The 24,603-nt window shown below is 41.1% G+C and overlaps 2 protein-coding genes across 2 annotated transcripts in view; one reads left to right on the top strand and one right to left on the bottom strand.

Moving 5' to 3' along the window:
* The window catches only part of endos (alpha-endosulfine), a 60,031-nt gene extending 39,992 nt beyond the window's left edge, over window positions 1-20,039 (bottom strand). Inside the window, exons 1-2 of the mRNA XM_067099956.1 lie at window positions 19,960-20,039; window positions 18,884-19,058 (exon numbers count right to left, since the gene is read on the bottom strand). Coding sequence (XP_066956057.1) covers window positions 18,884-18,970 — 87 coding nt within the window. The 5' untranslated portion in view covers window positions 18,971-19,058; window positions 19,960-20,039. The remainder of the gene's footprint in view (window positions 1-18,883; window positions 19,059-19,959) is intronic.
* Window positions 19,824-24,603, top strand: part of Idh3a (isocitrate dehydrogenase [NAD] subunit alpha, mitochondrial) — a 30,702-nt gene continuing 25,922 nt past the window's right edge. The window contains exon 1 of the mRNA XM_067099955.1: window positions 19,824-20,068. Coding sequence (XP_066956056.1) covers window positions 20,042-20,068 — 27 coding nt within the window. The 5' untranslated portion in view covers window positions 19,824-20,041. The remainder of the gene's footprint in view (window positions 20,069-24,603) is intronic.

The following is a 24,603-nucleotide window of genomic DNA, read 5'->3' as shown; positions in this document are numbered from 1 at the left end:
GCCGCAGGAAAAGTTGAGAAAGAAGTAGAAGGAGAAAAAGGAAGAAGCCACACTCGGAGTAACCACCGGAGACACTACTGCCAATGCTGGACAGGTGGAGAACATACCAACTGGTCCAGTACTCAAAGGTGTTTCTAAGGGCAAGCTATGAGCTGCGGAACCAATGGGGACCGAAGAAGGAAAATTACCAGCTACTCTACATAAAGGAGAGGCTGAAGATACCATCAGTAATGATACACTCAACGATGGTGCAGACGAAACGCCAACTGCCACAGCACCCACAAGAATAGCGGTGGACACACTATGTCTTAAACCCAGAAAAGGATGAAAATACGGAGTTGCAGAAGGTTGCGGAAGACTCCGCAACTGCCTGTAAAGCCTCTAGACCAGAAGCCTGAGAAACTACGAGACCCGTGTAAGGTGCTAGAGAAGACAGCACTGCCAAAGGTACACCTTCCCTCAACCCCGAAGAGAGAGGAGCCGGAGAAACTCCAACATTACAGGATTGAACCAATGAAAATTCTTTGTTCTGCTGAGTTAATGGCAAAGAAACAGGATGAGCGAGAGAAAACTCCGAAGAGCGACCTGATAAAGAAGATTGTGTAAAGGCATTGGAAGAAGGCTTAGAAGAAATTGGGGAAAAGGAAAACTCAGAAGCAGCAGAAGAGGCCATAGATTTTAAAGAAAGAAAATGGACAGACTCTGTTCCCTTTTGATAATCTTCACAGACATCATTAGCGAAGTCAGGAAAATTCTTCAAGATGTGATCATGAATATTGGAGAACCCAAAATTGAAACATTGCCTAACTAGTAATCTAAAATCCTGTGACAAACCCAACAAATCTGCATTATATTAAGCCAAATGGAAAACCTGATCACCAGAGCTACCACCAACACAAGACGAACCAAACTTATCCACCAACGGAAAAGGAACCTTCGAAGACGAAGGAGCACTCTCCAACACTTCAAAACCCGAACGACCAACTGAGGACTTAGAAACCTTCTATTGTAAAGAACTCGAAGCAAGAAATAAAACTGAAGGTGGATCCAAAGGCAAAGTCATCACACTAGAAACCCCAATCGAACCCGAACCCAAAGAAGTCTGCACCTTCCACTTCTCTTCCTGAACACTTACTAACCTATTTTCTCTACTCATCTGTGTCTTGCCTGACTCTACATCAACCTCAGAACTTACACCTTGAGTAGGAAGGGGGGAATCTGCTGCCAACACTGCCTGCTCCATGCTGGGGGGGCTGGCAGAACCTACCTTCGAGGCTTGCAGTTCTCCATGACCCCTGGCACCCGTTAGGGCTGGTTCTGGAACAGGCAGGGGGGCTGAAAAAGAACTATTAGAATCTACTATGCTACTACTACTACTATCTTTATTCTCAGTTGACTTACTCATCAGGCTAGAAAATAGACTAGACATACTGGATGATAACCTGTCCTCTAACTTCTTGAATAACCCTGAATCTAATGCTCCCTTATCTACTGATTGTAGCCCTACAGCTGGTCCTGATCTGCACTTATTCTTCGAGGCTAAGGATTTTCTGTGTTTCAAATAATCCTCCATTTGATCTACTGGCCAGGACCTACACCGGTCACATCTGACTGATACTATATTGAACCTTCCTACATAAAATACAAACAGAATGTCGATTGCGTTTGAGGGTAACATCCTACACTTGCAGGATGTGCAGGACCAGTGAGAGGCATCTCCAGCAGTACCAGGCTCGGTCGTCAAAGCTGTAGACGAAGTGGAAGCAGCGGCGCTAGCAGATGACAACATCATCTTGTCTGACTTATCCATATTGAGGCCAAAGTACCGATCCAAAGTCAAAACTGGGAGAGAAGTTCCAAATCCAGTCAATAAAGCATAAATCAGGAGAAAAGGCGTTGAAAAAGTCTGAAGTCATAATCTGATATCCAAATTCTATAAAATGGGGGTCGGGCTAAATGACCAAAAGTTCGCCTGAAGTGGGACACACCCACATGGCACGGCGAACCAATACCAATTGGGGATGTCGGCCTCTGTCAGCCGGTACAGGCAGTCCCTGGGTTACAACGGGTCCGGCTTACGATGTTCCGAGGTTACGCAACTTTTCAAATATATTCATCAGAAATTATTTCCCAGTTTACGACTCATGCTCCAGGGTTACGATGCGTTGTACGCCAATCCGACGGAAGAAATATGGCTCCAAAACAGCAGAATAATCAAAATTTGAAGTTTTTTTTTTTTTTGATGAAATACTCAATAAAAATACAGTTTACATCATTTTCAATACACCCAGAGCATTAAAAGTAAGTTTTTCTTAGGATTTTTGACGATTTTTCGGTTTATGACGATTTTCAGCTTACGATACGGCATAGGAACAGAACCCCCATCATAAACCGGGGACTGCCTATAGTTGCAGCAGCATTGTCAATGGCACCTCAGGTAACTCATTTGAAAAGATTTTACCTGTAGCATTGGTAATGCTGACAGTTGATTACCCACTATACTTCGGGCTGGTCAGTGACCAGGGCTAATTCAGGGAGTGTAATGCAATATGTAATTTTTATATAAGTAACTTACCAAGTAATTACCTAGCTGAATCCCATACTGACGGGAGGTGGGATACATGGACAAATTCTACTCCACAGCATTAAGCCATGTAATGCACTGAAATACAAAAGCCGCTAGCATTGAAGACAATGCTTGCCGTTCCTGTTCAGTCAAAAGAGCTACTGCAGGAGAATACTGCCTCTGGTTGGTGCTCATCTTAACCTGTAGTGGTGTGGCGGTAAAGCTGAGGAGCGCTCTACGTAAGTGGGAGCTCTGTAACAAAGGAGTACAGTACTCTGATTGCTAACAAAGCATCAGTGGAAGTTACGCAGCTCAAGGAGTAATCTGATGGCTAGCAAAACTTTAAAGGTGCCCTTGCCCTGGGCACAGTATCAAAATAAAAACCACCAGGCAATGTTGTCACCTGCACTGAAGAAAAACCACAACCCATCCACTCAGAGTGGCAAGTGCTCCAGGTACCTTGTAACCCCCCTCCCCCCGGCTCCCCAAAATCGACATCTCAGTACAAGGTGAAGAGACAGTAGGAGAAAATCCTACGTTTCCTTCCGTGATGCCATGCCAGTTACTAATACTTTGCAAGGTACTGCAGAAATTTTAACACTGTTTGAACTTTCATTAAAATTGAGAAGCAAAGATCAATTACACATCCAGTAGGTCGATCACAGAATGGAAGTAAGGGGCATCTTATACCTGAAAGCTAATGAGGTAGAAGCTCTTCTTATGTGCTTAGCTTCACTTAAAAGTAGGCAAACTGGTCGTCTGAACCTGAGAGTGGTCTCATAAATAAAATCCCTTTGGGAAGACAATATGCTCTTAGTCAGGGGGTGAAAAGGGTCCCTGCCAAAACACTAAAGATATGAAGGTCCTCTCCTCTTCCCATCCTGCTCAGGCAATACCTGAAAGCTCCAACCGGAAAAGAGCTCACTATTCTCCCTAGAGCCAAAGTTGAGGGGAGAGTTGGGTGCTTTGAGAGAGGTATTACTCGGGAGCTGTCTGACGCTCCTACACACTCAGAGCATGAGCTGGTGCCAGACGAGCTGAAAGTCAGGCGAGGAAGAGCTTGAGAGCTGAAGGGCACTCCTGGGTGCTTAGAGCACTGCTCTTCGCTGACAAGAATGACTTCTCTTCCCTTAATTCTTAAGGTAGAAAGAATGGAACCAGGACTGGAAGGATCCTTGTTCTTGGCTAGAAGGTTCGAGGCTAAATGAGCAAACCTCGTTACCACGTTAAACGTGGCTTGATATCCTTTAATGATGGAAAATGAGAGTCTAGATCTCCTCAGAGACAATCCACCATATGTCACAGATGTCTTGGAAGAAGGGGTGAGGAGTCTGAGAGGCCAACTACGAGAGTGTGAGAGAAAAAAAAAAAAAACACTCAGTCTGTCAGACAGAGCAAGAGGACTGACGAGTGCATTTAGCAATGACCTCTGTAGTACACATCTTGAAAAACCCCTTCATTCTGATAAGCTTCCCAATAGTGTGCAGTCCACCCAGGTAAGAACACACCACTTCCGGTGGTATCTCTTGAAGTGAGGTTGACTGGGTAAGCACAGACTGGGGAAGGAGTCTTGGAAGGTTCGCAAACCGTGGAAGGTTCGGAAGACAATATATTATGGCTCAGAGTGGGGTTAAAAGGGTCATTGTAACATGGCGATGAGCTTAAAAATGTTTAGCACTTACTTGACTATGTCAAAGGGTGGGAAGGTGTAGGGGTCCCTGAAGGGCCGAGCTTGGAACATGGAGTCTGCTACCCATGCTAGAGGGTCTGAAGCTGGAGAACACAAAAGAGGAAGACAAAGGTTCCTTCATGTGGTAAAATGGGTCCAAAGTCGGCCTGCCCCATAGATTCCACAGAACCCGACAGACCAGGGGAATCAAAGTCCAGTTGGAAGAGAGAACAAGCTTCTGACAGCTCAGTTTGTCTGCCAGAACTTTAGTTGGCTTGAAAAAATCGAGTGGCTAAAACACTTGATTGAGCGTCCACTGTAGAAGTTCTCCTGCAGTTTGGAGGAGAAAGTGAGTGAGGGTGTCTCCCTGCTAAAGTAATAAATGCTAGAACTGTGGTCTGGTCTAAATGGATTACCACAGTATGGAGTGAACTAGGGACTAGAAGCACTGAAGCCCTAAGTGAATCACTTTCAGCTCTCTGACACAGATGTGAAGGCTTCGTTTTTTCTGGGGACAGGTCCCGGGAACTTCCCAGAACCCCACACAGGCTCCCCAATGTAAATCAAGATGTTGAGAAGAAGACTAAGACTAGTCTTGGTGAAAGAAGGAACCTCTCTTCCGAAAGGCTAAGCTCGGACAGCCACCACTGGAGGTCTGACTTAAAACTGGGGCTTTGGGAAACGACGACGGGACCCTCTGTGTTCCCTGTCCCAGTAGGTCTAGGGTAAGAGGAGCGAGGACTTGAGAAAAGACGGTCTAGGGTAAGAGGAGCGAGGACTTGAGAAAAGACAAGTGCCACAGAAGCCGATGCTTACATGCTTAATTGGAAGACCTTGTCTTATTCTCTATTCGAAGATATAAAGCTTTGGTCATACCAACCCGCAGACGATCCTGCAGACTCGTAAGCAACTGAGTGACCATGCAGACTTTGTGTACACGCAGAAAGCTTTGTGGACTAAATGCCAACTCTGGTGATTCTTGACAGTTGTGCGGACACATGGACATCCATGCAGGCTCTATTACTTATTAGACTTGATAACGCCTGCGTGGACGATACCTCTTACAGACCGAGACAAGCGACACTGTCTGTGGCAGAATATAATAACTGGAACACTTTATAAAAGGCTTGAAAAATCCAGAAGAGACAAACAGTGCCTGGAATAACAGTGGCCTTGTCCAAAACCAGCTGTGACAAATTCGTCTGTAGAGAGACATCATCCTCATTACAAAAAATGTTTGTGAGTGGGAGCAAGGCGTTCAGCTGGAAGCTTATTACTGGCTGTATAGTGGCAAGCGCTCTGGATCAGGTATCAGAAGTCTGGGATTCGACACCAGGCAGTTGGCACCAGGAGTTCAGAAAATAATTCCAAATGTTTGGGAATGAGCACCGCTAGAAAGTGCTGGTTCGATAGAGTATGGAGCTTACTCTTCCGCTTGGAGCTCAAGAAAGGCCTTTCAATAAGGGGACATTCAGGAGAGAAGATGTCGTCATTCCAAGGAGGATGGATCGAACGAGACTCGTTGGCTTGCCTTGAACTTGAAACGAAGTTGGAACAGAATGAAGAGAGACGAAAATGCTTGTAAGCTGGCTGTCTGGTTTGATACTGGAGAACTGGCATCCGGTGATCAGGGACAGTCGCCAGCCACTTGAAAGGAGGTTGTCTTGATCCCTATTCAATCAGAACTGGCACCCAAGAAGGAACAATACGTTCTTAAAAAGAAACGGGCGCTGAGCCAAGGAGGAACTGGTGCCAGTCACTCGTAGGCTGACGCCAGATGCCTGACAGCTGGCGCCAAACAGACAGGAGATAGCACTCGGACACTGCTGGGCGCTCGGACAAAACTGTACGCTTGGACAATACTAGGCGAGTGACATAAATCAAAATGTTGAGCTTGGTGACAAATACTGGCACTCCATAACTCTTCCTTGGGCGAGTCAGTAGAGTTGTGGCCTTGCACTCGTTCGGCCCGAGTTCGACTCTCCGGCTGGCTAATGAAGAGTTAGAGCAATTTATTTCTGGTGATAGAAATTCATTTCTCGCTATAATGTGTTCAGATTCCACAATAAGCTGTAGGTCCCGTTGCTAAGTAACCAATTGGTTCTTACCCACGTTAAATAATAAGTCTACTCCTTCGGGCCAGCCCTAGGAGAGCTGTTAATCAGCTCAGTGGTCTGGTAAAACTAAGGTATACTTAACTTTTCCATAACTGGAAGCTAAGGAGACCACCACTAAAGACTGTCCCAGAAGCTACAAGACATCTGTGGACTATGCTCCTATTCCCTGAGTCGCTTACAGGAGGGTGGAGAAGTGCGATTAGCAACATAAAAGTGCCTCTTCAACAGCAAATATTCAGCAAAAAACACACCATCGTCACTTCTATTCTACACTGGAGATCGTATCGCTTAGATGACAATGAAAGCTTATCTTTATTGACAACTTTCCAATGGCTGTCCGTCGACGCCTGCTGACAACAGGCTTGTCCGAGGGGCAACTCCCCAGGGGCAAACCACCCCGGACTCCCATGGACTTCAGTATGCCACCTCCCTGGTGTATGGGAGTCTGACAGGAGTTGGGTTTAGGAGATCTGAGGGGCCGGATAGTTACCCCTTGACTACACATCCAGTAAGACGCCTTGCCAGTAACTGTCTGTCAATACCTGGGACTGGCAACAGGTTCGCCAGAGGGGGAGACTACCTGTGTATAAACCCCCCGACCTCCCTTGGACTTCCAGTATGCCTCCTCCCTCATGCATGGTAATCTGACAGTGACCTTTGCCTAGGAACATTGAGGGACGAGTAGCCACCTTCTCCACTGCACAACACTTCACTATTATTACAAGGTTAATGTCTGTTAACCCAGACACAAGACTGGTAATGGCATGGGAAGGCCTTGAGGTAAAATGCAGCACCTTTGTGTGCAGTCTGCACACTGGAACAAACTTCTCTATGGAAGAGAGGGTTCCCAGAAGCTCACCCATGCTTTGGCTGAGCGGAAGGGCAAGATATGAAGTCTTGGACTTTTCTGAGACAACTCTGAATCCTTTGTTGGGACGGGAAAGCCCAAAAACTTAGAGAGTCTATCACTATCACCAAATAGACTGAGTCAGGACTAGTTGAGACTTCTCGAAATTTATTAATAGTCCTAGATCTTGAGCGGGTCAAAGTGTCTTCTGAAGGTCCTCCATGCACCAAGATCTCGAGGGGGAGTGTAGAAGCCAGTTGTCGAGGTACAAAGAGATGTTTATCCCCATAAGATGTAACCATTTTGCTGGGGGGGGCCAGTACTTGAGTAAAAAACTTGAGGAGCCGTGGAGAGGCTGAAGCACAGTGCCCGAAACTGGAAGACTCTGTCCTGGAACATGAACCTCAGATACTTCCTGGAATCCGGGAGAACTGGAACGTGGAAGTATGCATCCTGCATGTCGATTGCGACCATCCATTCTCCCTGGTGGATGGATGACTAGACCGACCGGCTCATTCCCATTTTGAACTTCGTTGTCTGACCAAAGAAGTTAAGAGCACTGACATCTAGGGCAGGTCTCCATCCTCCCGATGACTTGGGAACCACAAAGAGGTAGTTGTAGAACCCCTCTGTGTCTACATCCTCGACCACTTCCATGGCTTTCTTCTCGAATAGAGCTGACACTTCCCAAGACAGGGCTGAAAACCTCTCCAAGCCTACTGAGTAGGCCGTTAAGCTGATGGGAGAGGTTACTAAGGGAGGCTTCTCCCTGAAAGGGATTGCATAGCCTTCTTTTAAGACCTTTAGTAACCATGGCTCTACATTCCTGTTCTTCCACTCCGTCCAAAAATGAAGAAGTCTTGGTCCCACTGGAACAAGGACAGATAACTCACTTCCGGAGTGCTAACTTGTTGACAGGTTTCTTGAAGGGTCTGGAAGTTAGGAGGTTGGATCTAGGTCGGGACTGGAATTGACCTCTATTACTTCGATAGGGCTGTTGTTGCAAAGGTGAAGACATCCTAGCAGATGTGGCAGTTGCAGTGGCTCGTGCAGGGAACCTAGTCCTCTTGGTGGACTGAGCGAGAAGGTCCCGTGTCGATTTCTTCTGGAGTTCTGCTGATACAAGTTCCAGTGTCCTGCAGGAATAGACTATTCTTATCTAGGGGGGCAAAAAGAAAAGAAAAGAACACTGACATGAAGCAACTCCCTTCGTGGTAAACAAGCACCACAAGACTCGTTTCTTCAGAACTCCTGTGGTGAAGATGGGCGCCAACTCTTGCATGCCATCTCTGACTGCTCTATCAGCACAAGCCAGGACCCCCAACCAGTATGACAAGTTTTCTTGAAGAGTCGTACAGTCTTCTATCTTTTTAGTGAGAGCCCCAACAGTCCAATCCAGAAAACTGAAGACCTTGAAGACTTTAAAAATGTCTTTAACAAGATGGTCCAGCTCCAATGCAGTAAAGAGAGTTCTGGCCAAGGAGAAAGCAGAGCGACGAGAAGCATCTATGATACTGGAAAAGTCCCCTTGAGAAGAGGCAGAGACTCCCAAGGAAGCCGCTTCTCCAGTTGCATATGACAGATACTTCTGCCGTATCAAGCGAGAGGGAGGCGTACAGAAAACCACTTTCCCGACATCCCTCTTTTCCGATGACCAGTCGTCAATACGAGCAAAAGCTTTCCTCAAAGATGAAGACAGAACCATACTAGGTAGCCTGGCAGTTCCTGGAGGTTGTTGCATCAAAAAGGCCAACCCCAGAGACAAAGGGATGGCTAGAGAGAAGAATAAAGGGTAGCAGACCAGGAAATACCCAAGGAGTGCCAAATAGTTCGACATAGGTTATTCCTCTTCTACTGGTTCCCTACCAGAGGAAACAGGTGACCTCAGCAGGTCCGTGGGTTCTTGAGCTACGAGCTGGTTTCTGAAGGCTCAGAACTCTGTCTAGTCTGAGTTGAAGAGGCGCCAATGATGGGTCTTGCACAACTGAAGGAAACTTACCTGAAGTATCAGGAAATTAATACAATACCCAACCATTAAAAACTAAAGGACTGGAGGGTACTCCAAGTACATAGTACTGTACTCCCAGGCTCCCCTAAAACTCAACACCTTAGGCAAGGTGAAAAGAATAAAGAAATGACATTGCTTTCTACGTTTCCTCCCCCAACCAGGTAAAACGGACCCAAGACACTGCACTGATCGTAATTCGTTTCAATATCCATAAATAATGAGACAAAAACACTGACTTGCACTTCCAAAACGGCGATTGTACAACAGACGCAAAGAATGAATTGCGCTTAAATGCCAAAGACATAGCAAAAGCTCTTATCTCATGGGCCTTTACCTTACATGAGGAGAGTGTGTCTTTGGTAGCCATGGAATGAGCTTCCAAAATCTGGTTCCTGAGAAAGAATGCCAGGGCATTCTTAGACAGAAGCCAAGAGGGATATTTCACAGAACACAAAAGATTTCTTGAAGTACCATGAATGGCCTTCGTTCTGTGAAGATGCAACATAAGGGCCCTTACTGGACAGAGTTCTCTCTTCGTCAGACAGGCCTACTATCTCAGTCAAGCTCTTAATCATAAAAGAACCAGGCCATGGATTCGATGGTGATTCGTTCTTGGCTAAAAATCCTAGGGAAAAGGAACATACTGCATTTCCCCAGGAAAATCCAACATTTTTGTCTAAAGCATGGATCTCGCTGGACCTTTTGGCAATGGCCAAGGCAACCAGAAAAAGTCCTTCTGGTAAGATCCCTTAAAGAGATGGACTGTATGGGCTCAGATTCTCAGAATGTAAACTGGCTAGCCACCTAAGCACTATGTCTAAATTCCGGGACAGCAAAGACTTTTTTTTATGCTTCGTGGTATCGAGAGACTTAACAAGATCGGACAAATCTTGATTAGAAGATAAGTCTGTTCCTCTGTGGCGGAAAATCGAGCTAAGCATTGCTTTGTAGCCCTTAATGGTAGAGGTGGAGAGACGTTTAGTCGAGCGTAAGAACAGCAGAAAGTCTGCTATTTCTGTTACAGAGGTACAAGAAGAAGACACATTATTTCGGCTACACCAAGACCTGAAGATAGATTTTATCTGATGACTGCCTTCTGCACTTAGCAATCGTGTCTGCAGCTGCTCTTGAAAAGCCCTTCTTTCGGAGCAGTCGCTTAACAGTTTGAATCCTGATAGGACCAGAAAAGACAGGTTTTGGTGAAACCGTCGAAGTGTGGTTGCCTGAGAAGTTGTTGCTTCTGCAGCAGTCTCGGGAAGTCCATAAGAAGTTCCAGCAGATCTGGAAACCACTCCTTTGCTGGCCAGAAGGGGGCTATCAAAATCATAGAAAGGTTTTGAGGAGACCGGAATTTGCTGAGAACTTGTCTCACCAAACTGAATGGGGGAAAGGCGTACAGATCTTTGCCCAACCAATCCTGCAACATTGCATCGGTTGCCAATGCTAAGGGATCTGGCACTGGTGAGCATAAGAAGAGGAAGTCGATGATTCCTGGAGGACGTGAATATAGATCTATCATGGGTTTCCCCCAGAACTTCCACAGGTCCAGATAAACCAACAGATCTCGTACATTCCAAGGGAAGGGCCTGTTTCTGGCGGCTCAATTCGTCCGCCAGAACATTGAGTTTCCCTTGGATAAAGCATGTTACCACTTGTGTTGTTCCGGTTTAACCATAGAAGAACAACTTTCGCTGTTTCGTACAGGGAGAAAGAGTAAGTCCCTGCTGTTTCTTGATGTATGCCAGTGCAATCGTGTTGTCCGAATGCACTGCTATGGTCTTCCTGCACACTTCGGAGGCAAAGCACTGCAGGCCTAGAAATATCACCTGTAATTCCTTCACAATTATGTGCCAGTCTTTCTGTTCCTGGGACCAGGTACCTGACACTTCTTTCGCCCCTAAAAGAGCACCCAAACCTAGATTTGAAGCATCTGAAAAGAACTCTAGGCTGGGGCTCAGAGGGAGAAGAGATTTCCCTTCTGTTAGTCTCTTCCTGGAACACCACCAACAAAGATCCTCTTTGATTTCTATAATTATCAAGAACACAAACGAGTCCGGGGACTTCCTCCTGTTCTAGCTGGCTCTTAGGAAGAACTGAAGAGGTCTAAGGTGTAGCCTCCCCAGAGAGGCAAACTGCTCCATATACGAGAGGGTACCCAGAAGGCTCATTCATTGATTGGCTGAGCAAGAATCCAGTTCCAAAAACTCATTTACTGTCTGAAGACACTTTCCTATTCTCTTACGGACTGGGAAAACCCGAAAATCCCGAGATCTGATCATCATTCCTAAATAAGGAATCTCCTGAGGAGTCAGGATAGACTTGTCTCGATTGATGAGGACACTCAAGTCCTGGCCCAGAAGAGTTCTGTGAATGTCCTCCATACATTGAACTCTCGAGCAGGAACGCAGTAACCAGTTGTTGAGGTATAGAGAGATCTTTATCCCCATCAAATGGAGCCACTTTGCAAGGGGAGCCAATACCCTGGTAAAAACTTCAGAAGCCATCGAGAGACCGAAAAATAGGGCCCGAAACTGTAATACCTTGCCCTGGAACACAAACCTGAGGTACTTTCTCAAAGCAGGATGAACTGGAATAAGAAAGTATGCGCCCTGCATGTTGATGGACGCCATCCATTCTCCCTGGCAAATGGATGCTAGAACTGACTGGTTTGTTTCCATCTTCAAGGCTGTCTTCTTGACAAAGACATCCAGTGCGCTTACGTCCAAAACAGGTCTCCAGCCCCCCCCAACTTGGGTACTACAAAGAGATGCTTGTAGAATCCCAGAGAATGAATGTCCTCTACTATCTCTATAGCCCCTTTCTGAACAAGAGACTCGACCTCTGGCAAGAGAGCAGCAAATCTCTCTGAGCCTGGAGAGTAAGCTGTCAATGTGACAGGCTCATGCACTAGAGGTGGTTTGTTCACAAAGGGGATAGCGTAGCCCTCCTTCAGGACAGACACTATCCAGGATTCCGCTCCTTTCCATTCTCAAAAGAGGGGGAGCCTTGCTCCTACCTGAGTACGGAGGACTATATCCTCACTTCTTGGTGGAAGATTTAGAGGAAGACCTCTTGATGAAATGCTGTGGGAAACAGGTACTTGCTCTTGTCCTAGTGTACAGTCTAGATAGGGAGCTCTGAAAGGGAGTTGTCTGCAGAGGAGTCAAAGATCTAGGTGGAAGAGCAGAAGACTCCTTAGGGCATCCCACAGATTGGGAGAGCAGGCCCTGAGTACTCTTTTTCTGCAGGTCAGAGGCAATGTCTAATATTGTCGCCTGAGGAAAAAGATGAGTCTTGTCCAAGGGGATGAGAAGAGCCAACCTCTGAGACAAAGTGACCCCTTTCAATGTAAAAGAACACCACAGTTCTCTTCTCTTAAGAACACCCATGGCGTAAAGACCAGCTAACTCCTGTGCACTGTCACGAATGCCCCTGTCAATACAGGAAAGCACTCCTAAAAGATCCGAAGAGGAATCTTGAGGCAAATAAGAGCATCTCTAATCTTGCGAGCTAAAGTGCCCACCGCTCAGTCTAACAAGCTCATTACCTCAAACACTTTAAAAATATTCTTTAGAAGATGGGCAAGCTCCGGAACCAAAAACATAATTTTGGCCAAAGTGAAAGCTGACCTCCTGGCCAAGTCTATAAGACCAGAGAAGTCTCCCTGAGAGGAGGCAGAGACTCCTAGGGAGGGAGCTTCTCCCTTAGCATAGAATCTATAACTCGACCTAGACAGCTTGGAGGGCGGAAAACAAAAAACTGCTTTACCTTGCTCTCTCTTCTTCTCCGCAAGCCACCCTTCCACTTCACTAAGCGCCTTCTTCGCTAAGGAGGAGAGAACCAACTTAGGTAACTTCGAAGAACCAGCTGAGTGAGCTTCCATAAAAAAAGTCAAAGCAAGAGAGGAGGGAGTTCCTGGTGAAAAGTAGCTTGGAAAGGTGGCTAACAAGAACCTCAATAAAGCAGTGTACTCAGATGAAGGAACATCCTGATCTGCTACAACCTCTTCTTCAGAAGAGGCAGGAGAAAGGGACAAGTCCGTTGGCATCTGAGATGCCGGAGGTGCCTTCTGAAGCAAACTTAAAATGTTGTCTAGCTTGCTCTGAATCAGATCAACCGAAGGAGGAACACTGTCCGAGACAACACCAAGATGAGAAGGTGGAGGGGTGGGCGCCATTGGGCGCTCAGGAAGCACTGAAGGAGTGGGAGCCAAAGATGAAACTTGATGGAGAACGGGCATCAATCGGCACTAATCTCTAACTGGGAGCTTGGGCTGCTGGCCACTCGGGCTCTAAATGGAGTGCTGAGACTGCCACGCACACAACTCCTGATGAAGAGGTTCTTTTGTGTAATGAAGAAGGTATACACACCGCAAGGCACCTTGGCGCCAGACTACGATTGTCATCTGATACTGAAGAGAATTGCTCCGAGCTGTCCCAGTGACTGCAAGAGGGGCATGCTGAATCCTTGCTCTTCTTACAAGGCACAGGAGAAGAGATCATGAAGTCCACTGCATGCCTTTTCAGGGGGTGTGATTTGTACGCAAAGCGTCATTGACGCCTGGGACTAAAATCCTCAGAGCTGGCAGACAAACAATGAATGTTCACTTGAAGGCCTTTCTAATGGCCTTTGGTTGCAGTCTGGGATTCATCAACAGACTGAAAAGAGGGGGCGACTGCTAGGGGGCAGACCCCACCGACCTCCCTTAGGCTATCAGTTTGACTCCTCCCAGGAGCTGGGGGCTATGCCAGGGACCTTGGCCTAGGAGAATCAGCGGGCTGAACAGCCAACTCCTCCACTACCACTGCACTAGCACTGGGCGCTACAGGACCATCTGACTCACTTCTGCCCATCAGTACTTTCACTGATGACGCTAATTTAGCGATTGACTGCACAATTAATTCAAATCACGTATCGATTTTCGACTCCAGGCTGACCATGGAGTTGGGATTGGAAACAGAGCCGGGTAGAGGAGAGGTTTGCACAGGCAGAGGAGATGGAATGGGATCAGAAGAAATTACAGGTGCAATTGCATCCAACTTAGCAGATGAATCCTGACTAGCTAAGGTTTTACTAGATTCCCTAGCAAAACCTTTTCTCTTCCTATCTCTAGCCAGTTTCTTAACCCTCTGGTGATCCAATAACATGAAACCGCGTCAATAAATTTTTTGCCGTAAGTGCGCTGACAACGCAATTTCCGCGTCATCCTTAAGTTATTTTCGAGGGAAATTCACCAAAAAAATTCAGTCATCCGAAGAACACAAGGACTGAGCCATTGCATGGGCAGACCATGGACCTACAAGAAAACGTGGTTTTCAATTTTTTTCTAGCATTATTTATTTCCGAGTAATTACAAAAATGTCAGCGTATATATATTCATGTGTGTTGAATGCCATAGTTCGGAGGAATTTATGCATAAGTAGATAATTTTTTGTACGCCTGTTTGTGCATCTGTAAATAACTTCAATGTGCATTTATTATATATCTTTCAAACGGCCATTCTTTGTACTTTATCATGCTGAACAGCAACATGTAAAAATATCAATGTTTTTATATCATAATCATTGCCATATATTTTCTTAGAAAAAGAAAAAAGATTGTCCATAATCTAACAAAAATAGCTCAATTTTATTATAATACTTATATCTTAGTTATGTGCATTTTATAGGAAATTTATTCAGCTTTCTAATGTCATCTTTATTTTTTTTTTATCTTTATTCCTTACTTAGGTATGATACGAAATGTCAACATAAGTAGGTTGGAAAATCTGAAAATTGCCCTTCGTAAAAAATTTGCATTTTTTAATCGATAACAGCTAATTAGCAAACACACTTATAGCAAAATGATTGCTTCCATGTGAAAGTTCAAACATTTCCACAAAATTTACATATAAAATAAACTCCACAAACCTAATTATTATATTTTTTTATGATTATTCAAAAAAATATCTATGATTTTCCTTAAAAATTTCACATTCATCACATCTTTTTTATTATTTCTAGGCCTTGCAAAGATCTTCTGATTGCTTTAGGAAAAAATTCAATCATTTGCTGACATCACAAAACAAACCAGAAGCATATATAAGTTATAGTTTGGACGTATCAATTTTTACAAAGAAACTTTTCCGCACGAGCCTCACTTTTCCCTCCACGGCATAAGTCGCGTACCGGGTAGTGCTATAGGAACCCCTGTAAGCGCGAGAGGGTTAAGATGCGAATCTAAAGTCTTCCACTTTTTTAAATCCCATTCACTACATTCCTCACATCTCAAATCAACTGAACACGTTTGTCCCCTACACTGAATACAAATAAAGTGATAGTCATAAGATTCCTTAGTAAATCTTGCATTACAGCCTTTGCTACAATACCTAATACTGGAACTACTAGTGTCAGACATCATGGAAAAACCCAAAGACAAGTCCAAAAAGGGCAAAAATTCGTTAACCACTGACCAAAACACCCATAACACTAACTAAATTGTACCACAAGGCTACGAAAATAAATACTTCACCAATTGTAGATGAGAACAGACAACCAGCAAAGTACAAATTTCAAAATTCAAGCTGCTGCCAACCACAGTACTTCAACCACAGCCAACAGAAACAAATTGAAGCTCTTTGCTATGTCATACCTATTCTTCCCTAAAAGTGGGCGGGGCATGTTGCCATAACCAAAACAAACTAGCGTGACCCGTAATTTCAAAATTTTAAGCTGCCGGTTAAAAGAAACTAATAGCTATGTAATTACCGGATAACTTACTTATATAAAACCTCACTTTCCCAAAGAGCTCCAAATTGGGTATTACTTTGGAAATTGACTTTTTCTATAGTATTTTGATTGCTGATTAATAATTTAGAGTTTTTTTTGTATGTTGACTGTAATTAACCTCAGAACTTCATCCAACAAGCTAGGGGACCCCTAGGGAAAGGGGATATGGGTGGGGGAGACCAGGGGGAGAGGGGAATGATTTGTTACTGGATGGTGGCCATTTCGAATGTTATCGTGCATGCGCAGTGTTATAGGGGAGCTTTCAGTAAAAAGTTCTTCTAACTGAGGAAACTTTGAGGAGAGGGAGGGATAATGACGTACAGATACATATCCAGCCAATCACCTTACATTATGAACCCCACATTAGGAAAACCCTCTTGAACATCCTTACTAAAGGCCAAGGGAGTTGGAGGAAATGTGGATATCTGGTGGGATCAAGATCTTTCTCAGTGACGGACAGTTGAGGAAATGGGGGGATATATACACCATGTTTATATTTATTCCTTTCAATTTCCAGTTTATAACCACCTTATTTTTCTGCAATCTTTTGTTTCTTGTTCGTCAATCATAATGGGTACTAAAGACAGTCCCCAGTCATCAGTGATCCGGTTTTTCGGCGCTTGTCTAGTGACGAAAACCTGCAATTTTTGGCGACAATACATGCCTAACAGAGGCACCAATAACCGAAAATTGGCAGCAATCAATACGTGCCAAAAATTGTCGATTTTCAGTTATCAGCAATTTTTGCTTATCATCACGCCATCAAGAACGGAACCCCCGCCAATAACAGGGGACTGCCTGTACTTGAGCACATTATCTTTTCCCCAATTTAGGACATTTACCATATATATGTTACAATATGAACTCCAAATTGATGAAAGGCATCTTTTAAGAATATGATTATGAGCAACTTTGAGATGGAGGAACAGTGGGGATAAGCAGGAACTGAGTTCTCAGTGACGTGAGGCTTATGAAGTTGGGGGGGTATTCATTTATGATATTTACTTGTTATTTCTTTCTATTTCCACTGTTTTTGTCCATCTCTTTGTTCTGCAAACGTTATTCCCAGTTTGTCAATCATAACAGTTTCTTCTTGGTACTTTATCTTGTTCCCAACTGATGACGTTTTTCTTCTATTACAGTCTATGCTATGCCGTTACAAAACTTCTGTTTTTACGTATATAGTTGTGTATTTTTCCTTTATTTCCATTACAGATAGTTTTTCCTGAAGTTCTTTTTATATTAGGTTTCCTTCACCGATGCCAGAACCCCCGGTAACACGGCCTGCTAAATTAGGTTAAGTTTGGTTAGTACACTGTCCCTTAAAATAGGTTTAATTTAACTGGGGGGGGGTGTTAGGTAAAGGGCCTACAGCATTAACTTAGGCTAGTGAAGGTTAGGTTACTATAGTTCCATTTATAACTTAAAGTTAAGGAATTTCGTATGTCATAGTTGTAAATGGGTGCTTTACTGCTGTGTGCTGTTTCCAATATTTTTGTTTCTTCAGTATTACCTCACTTCTACCCGTTAATTGTTGATATGTTTCTACCACTTCCCTGATAAGTTCCTACTTTATCTACATTCTTGTAGAATTTTCTTTGGTTCCTTGTTTCAATGTCATTTTCCCTCTCACTTCTCTCAACCAATCATAAGCCTTATCACCCACACCAACCTGAGTTTCCAATTCACTAATTTATTGCATCTTGCATACCAGTACAATGACTGGTCTTTTGCCTTCTACATCTTGCTCCACTGATCTTGTAACCCGTGATAGTTTGGCCCTCACTTGTGAGAATGATTTAAATTATCGTGAATTCAGCTTTTATTATTTCGTTAACTACGGCAGATTAAATTGTGTCACAATCTTTATACCCTCCAAATATTTAAGGCAAGTCCGTGTGTTTCTTTGTCACCACACAAACCGAGTGGTTTATTTACCTAGGAAGTAGATTTTTATCTATGTAGAATACCTACACACTAAATGTTACCTTGGAAATTGATTTTTTGGATGCTTTTAGTGTTGCTGATGGAGGTGGTCTTGTTTATCCCTCTTCTATTTTTATAACAGGCCATCTGGTCTTTCCTCAATTTGGGGTGAATTCCTGCCTGTCCCCTCCCCCTTTTCTTCTTCCTTCCCCTCCCCCTTAGATGCTCCACTCTTGAACATATGGCTCCCTCATACTAGCACATGCCCTAATCCGTTTCATACCGTAAACATGTCCGGTCTTTACTCCAGTGTATTTTTCCAGCCAAAACTCCGAGCTCCCACAGGGTCCCATTCATTGTTGGATAGAGTAGTATGTTAATAATTGTTGACCGACAATAAACAACACCACCTCCTTCATCAGTAACACTAAAAGTATGGAAAAAATCAATTTTCAAGGTAATAATGAGTGCCACGCTCAAAAGTAGGTGTTACTTAACTTATGTAGAAATACTGCGTCCCCAACCATGCTGGATGGAGATATGAGGTTAATAATAGGCCTAGTTGACCGACAGTAGAAAAAATCAATTTCCAAGGTAACAGTCCTCGCGGAGCTGTTCTATGGTTCTAGCCGCTAAAGCATTCCATTAAGGAATCTTTTCAGCAGCCGACTGAGCCTAGGCCTATAGGCTATATAACCTGAAACTGCCAATCATAACACAGACTGGGCTAGCCTGCCGCTGGTTTATCCAAACGACGTGGATCTTTGTGAAGATGTGATATAATCTTTAAAATAGCCCTGCACATTTGATTGAATCAACAACTCATGCAACAAATGACGTATCTGCATCCTAGTCTAAACAGAGGTCTGTATAAAGGTTGGACTTGTCCACCAAAATTTGTTTGTTTACATCCTTACTGACTGTCTGGCTCGACTCCTACGGTAATATAACGAAAGGTAGTGGCTACTTTTCATTAACCTTACCTCTTTCTTCTCCTCTTCAGTGTCTTCTTGCTTCTCCTCCACTTTCTCCTGAGTTGGAGTATCGGGATTTTGCTCCGAGTCCGACATTTTCGATGGACTAGAAAGTACGAGGAGTAGAGCCAACTGTGTAAGAATTGGCCAATTTCTTTTCTTCGACTGCTGGTGGATTCAGCGTCTGCAGTCAAATCGTACGAAGTTATTCATTAATCTTATAATTTTGTTATATTTACAAATAATATTTTAATTTTAAATTTAAATTCATTCTTATATTTTAAAGATATTTTAAATGTCTATTATTAACTTTTTAAAAATTTTGTTTTGTGGATTTTTAATCTTATTTGCTATATTCCCTGAGCTATATTTTTGTCCGATTTCATAGCATTAAAACGAGGAAATTAATACAATAATGTGGACTTAGGAATACATAAGGCATTTTCCTTAATTGATATGTATCCCTGTACGAAATGGATTTAAATCATGGAAGTAAATTTCCCTTTTGATCACTTGTGGTTTTACAATAACTTGCTTGTTTAATTTTTCGAGAATGCTAAGAAAGGCAACAATACTTCTCGCACCAACTACATATTTATATGAAGCAACCGGTTGGTAAAATAAGTACCCCACAGATAGCTGTCAATACTAATTGATTCAATAGCACAGTGAACCAATCATTCCCTTGACTCACAAGAACCATATTGCAATTATATTACACACACACACACGTGTGTGTATATATATATATATATATATATATATATATATATATATATATATATATATATATATATATATATATATATATATATATATATATATATATATATATATATATATATATATATATCTTATCTGTAACTATTCACATAATTATGATATATACCGGTTTTAATCCAAACTTGACATGATCCGGTTACGTGGTTTTAAAATATAATTTTAATGTAAAAAAGAAAAAGCTCGTTCGTATTTTGATCTAAGGCCGTTAGTTTTATTAATGTATCACATAATTTGCGGCAAAGATTTGATAGATAATGAACTATGACTTTTACACCTGTATTTCTCTGAGTTTATATTAACACCTTTGATTCTTCATCGACTGACGTCGGCCGATCGAGCAGCCGACGACACGCAGCAGAAGGTCACAGAAAAGGAAACAACAGAATGGCCGGTCGTGTCTGCCGTTCCTTGGTGAGTGTTTGCTTATTTTAGTTCTGTTTTGATTCACTGGTTGATATTGGAAGTCAAAAATGCTAATAAACCGCCCTTTGTGTGTGATGCAGTGTAGGGAAATTGTAGTAACGAAGAAAATTAGTTATGTTGGTCTGTTAGGCTGCAGTAGGCACTATATCAGCTGTAGGAGATGAATTCAGTTACTTATTGAAAACTGTCAAAAATGACATACAAGTCAAATTTGAAAGGTGTGACATTTGTGAACCCTAGAGGCATGATAATTGTAGCCTAATGCAACCAATGATAGGGCCATAACTTGGTTGCTTTCCGTGTGGGTGACCAAGGAAAACCCGTTGCATGTCAGTTGTAGATTTCGTCATCGGGTTGATTTTAACTAAGATATCTTGCCTTGATTTATATCTTTTTTTATTTTTCATATTATGGTTTGTGATGACTTTTTTTCCCATTGGAAATTTCATCGTGAAGTTTTTAGGCACAGGTTAAATAAAGCAGAATCACTCGGACTACATTGATAAGTTATACTGTATTGCCGTGAAGACTGCTAGCTAGAGATCCCACCCCTTGTCTTACATAATCTTCAAATAAAAATCATCCGGCTTAAAATGTACATAGTACTTGCTGCGGTCTTTTAGAGGCACGTCATTTTTTATAGTGATATTTTTCCCTTCTTGGACGATCTCTTCCAGATTTCCAGTGTCTTAAGTGTGAAAGAATGGGTGTTTAAGAACATCGAAAATGTGAAGGTGGGTGTAGTATGGTCGTTATAGCGTAGTAAAAGAAAAAAATAAGCAAGATTATTATATAATTATGCACATATTTATCATGAATGGCTACTGTACACTAAATATCATACATGATTATTATACACCTAACTCACTATATATATATATATATATATATATATATATATATATATATATATATATATATATGTCTTTTCCTGTAATATATATATATATATATAATATATATATATATATATATATATACATATACATATATATATATATATATATATATATATATATATATATATATATATATATATATATATATATATAATAGGAAAAAAAAAATGGAACATTGAGACCATACTTTCGTTTCAGAGGGCCACCCAAAGTAAACTGCAGGAACATGATTAATTTTTTCATATTCCTCGAACATGATTAATTTTTAATAATGAATATATTCCTCCTGTTAAAAAATCAGTTGATTCTGATAATGGAATGATTTAAAACAATTTTAATAATGAATATAATGCATACCTGTTAAAAATATCATATGTAATCCACTATATAGTAGATAATGGAGATACCTATTTAAAATATATATATATATATATATATATATATATATATATATATATATATATATATATATATATATATATATATATATATATATATATATATATATATATATATATATATATATATATATATATATATATATATATATATATATATATATATATATATATATATATATATATATATATATATATATATATCCCTTATATATATATATATATATATATATATATATATATATATATATATATATATATATATATATATATATATATATATATATATATATATATATATATATATATATATCCCGCCCACTGATGGCTCGCTGATTGAGCCACTGCACAAATCCGGTAGCTCGTCAACCTACAGTAACGATCTGAAAAAATCCTGAGAGGTTCAGTAGGAGAATAGATACCATCCCTTGGGCTGGGGAGTTAAGCAGTGGACCAAGTGACACACTGGCCATGTGTCATAAGCATTGCGACCTGTCCCCCACGGGCTTTCAGCCTAAGAAACAGGAGATCAGTGCCTACCCTATGAGCCTACAGAGGCCGAAAAAGACTTTAAGCTTAACTAATATATTATATATGTAAATACTGTATATATTTATTATATACATATATATTATACACACACACATTATTATATATATATATTATATATATATATATATTATACACACATATACATACATATATATATATATATATATATATATATATATATATATATATATATATATATATATATATGCCAATGTTTTATATAGGTAAGTCTCCATTATATACCGGAGTGGATTACAGATTTTTTTAACAGAGTTATGCATTATATTCATCATTAATGTTGAAATCATCCCAGAGAATGAAGTTTGAGGATTATGAAAGCTTAGTCATATTCCCGGCAGTTTACTTTGGGTGGCCTTCTTTGAAACTAAAGTATGGTCTTTTAAGGTTCCATTTTTCCCTGAATGTCCCTAGAAATGTGGCATGGGACCTGATGGCCCAAGTTCACTTAAAGTCCATGTTGAGAATTCCTGCATTAAACTATTTGGTGAAATACAAAGATGCATCCTAACCTAACCTAGGGTGATACTTATTCTTAGGATCTCATGACAGCCTGAGCTATGGTGCTGATTCCTACTTACCTGAGGTGCTTCACCCTCCCAACCAAATGTAGGGTACCAGAATTTATAAAGAAATAATGTTTGACTGCTCTGATATCATGGTTATTTAATGTCTTCTTTTTCATCTCCTTGATTGCTGACATATCTTGGTGAATAATCTGGTTATATATTTAAATGCTCTAATTCCCACAAATTTAACCCGCATATGTTCTGACATATCATAAACCTTACAAGAATTTCATGTTCTACTGATTTCTCATGGTTAGCAGTGGAAATGGCTTCCATATTCATATAGATAATTCTTGACAATTCTGGTAGATAATAAAAACAATACTAATGGATTTACATTGTTTCTTGATTGGAGAGACCTGTGTACTAGATTCATTAATGCTAGTCGGTGAACCAGAGTTTATGCGGCAGTAAAACTTCTAAATACTGTAGTGAATATCTATATTGCAAATTATTTTGCTCTCAGAAATTTAACTTTTATGCTTGTCTGGTTTTTGCCATGTGCACCATACATGTTTTATTTTTCTTAAATTAATTAAGATTGCTATTCTTAGGAGGCTATGCACAACAGACAGGAAGGCATAGACTGTACTGTATTTGCATAAGTTCATTAAGCCAAGAGTCAATGATTGTTTTACAGTATAACCGGTATAAGTATGGACAAATTACATGGTTTTGAATGTAGTCTTTTGTGCTTACGGTAAGTGGCAAATGAATATGGCATATTGTAAAAGGAAAGGGAGTAACTTGATTCCCATCAGATTTCATATTGGAAGATTATTTCTTATAACATTCTTTTGTCACTGGCCTTTACTGTATACAAAATCATAAACCAAAAATTCAAATCTCGTCCATGTATGTGGGTTCCAGCATTCCATAATATACACTACATGCCTTTTTAATAATTTCAGTTCAAAATTGCACAGTATAATTAATAGTAAGCGCCTGTTGGGATAGTATACTACTGGTTATTGTAGGGCCAGTTTTGTAACGCGTCTAACTGGCCTTTTGCGCAGGCTTATGTTTTGCCTGATTTAAAGTATGTATAAGAAATGCATCTTCATTGGGATTTTAATAGACTATCAGTCTTGCTAGCTACTGTATAGTATTTTTGTTAGTGCAATAGTCTTTTTTAGCAATTATATTGGACCATTATATCATTTATATTTTAAGTGGTGATAAGTCCTTTCTCTAATTATTCTAGGTGAATGAAGATTTGAAGTAGTGAAAAATAATGGGAAACATTTAAACAGACAAAGAAAGATCAATAGACTTTTACTAATCTCACACTGAAAATAAAATTATTTAATGACTGAGTCTGCAGGAAATGAGAGAATATATTATTAGCTAGGCTTTGGATTGCAAAGGACTACTGACAGTTTTCTTATCATATAACTGCTGGAATAAACTTTTTAGCCTTGTAGTTAATTTTTCTGGTGTCAATTGCTTATTTTTAATTTACTGTATTTTTTAAAACAAGCATACATTTGTATGGAGCAAAGCTGAAAAGGCATTCAAGTATAAAGCCAGCTTCTTCAGAGTAGTATGCTCATGAGAGGAAACTGAAGAGATGGAGGAATGAAAACAGCAAATGAAATTACCAGTCATAAAATTAGGCATTGGTGCATGGCATTTTAAAGAAATAGTTTCTTTGTATGAGAGTACGAACCTGAAGTCTTTTATATGTGGATATGCCTTTGGCACAATCTGGTACAGCCATTTAAACTTAGTAACAAGATATTTTAAAGTCGCAGACAGGTTAGTGAAAAGTCACTCCCCACTCACTTATCAGTAACACAATAACTTTTCCTGTAGCTTTCATCTAGTTTTTACATCTTTGCTGCTACTCTGGTCATGGAACATGACTTGGTTTTGAAGCCTCATGTTATATTTTGATCTGATTTGTGCATATTTGCAATTGTTCAATAATACTTGAGCTGTGATTAAACATCATTCTTTTATTGCTATTGCTGTGTTGTTCAGTATGTGAGGGATACTGAACAATTTTCTCTCATCCCAGCAACCCTTTTAACAGAATTGGGTTGCGATTCTCATCTTAGGAACCTAGCTTATACGCCGTACGAGCT

This window comes from Macrobrachium rosenbergii, chromosome 56 (genome assembly GCF_040412425.1).
Source record: "Macrobrachium rosenbergii isolate ZJJX-2024 chromosome 56, ASM4041242v1, whole genome shotgun sequence".
Taxonomy (NCBI): domain Eukaryota; kingdom Metazoa; phylum Arthropoda; class Malacostraca; order Decapoda; family Palaemonidae; genus Macrobrachium; species Macrobrachium rosenbergii.
Note: the sequence above shows the minus strand (reverse complement) of the source record. Positions and strands in the feature narration are given on the sequence as shown.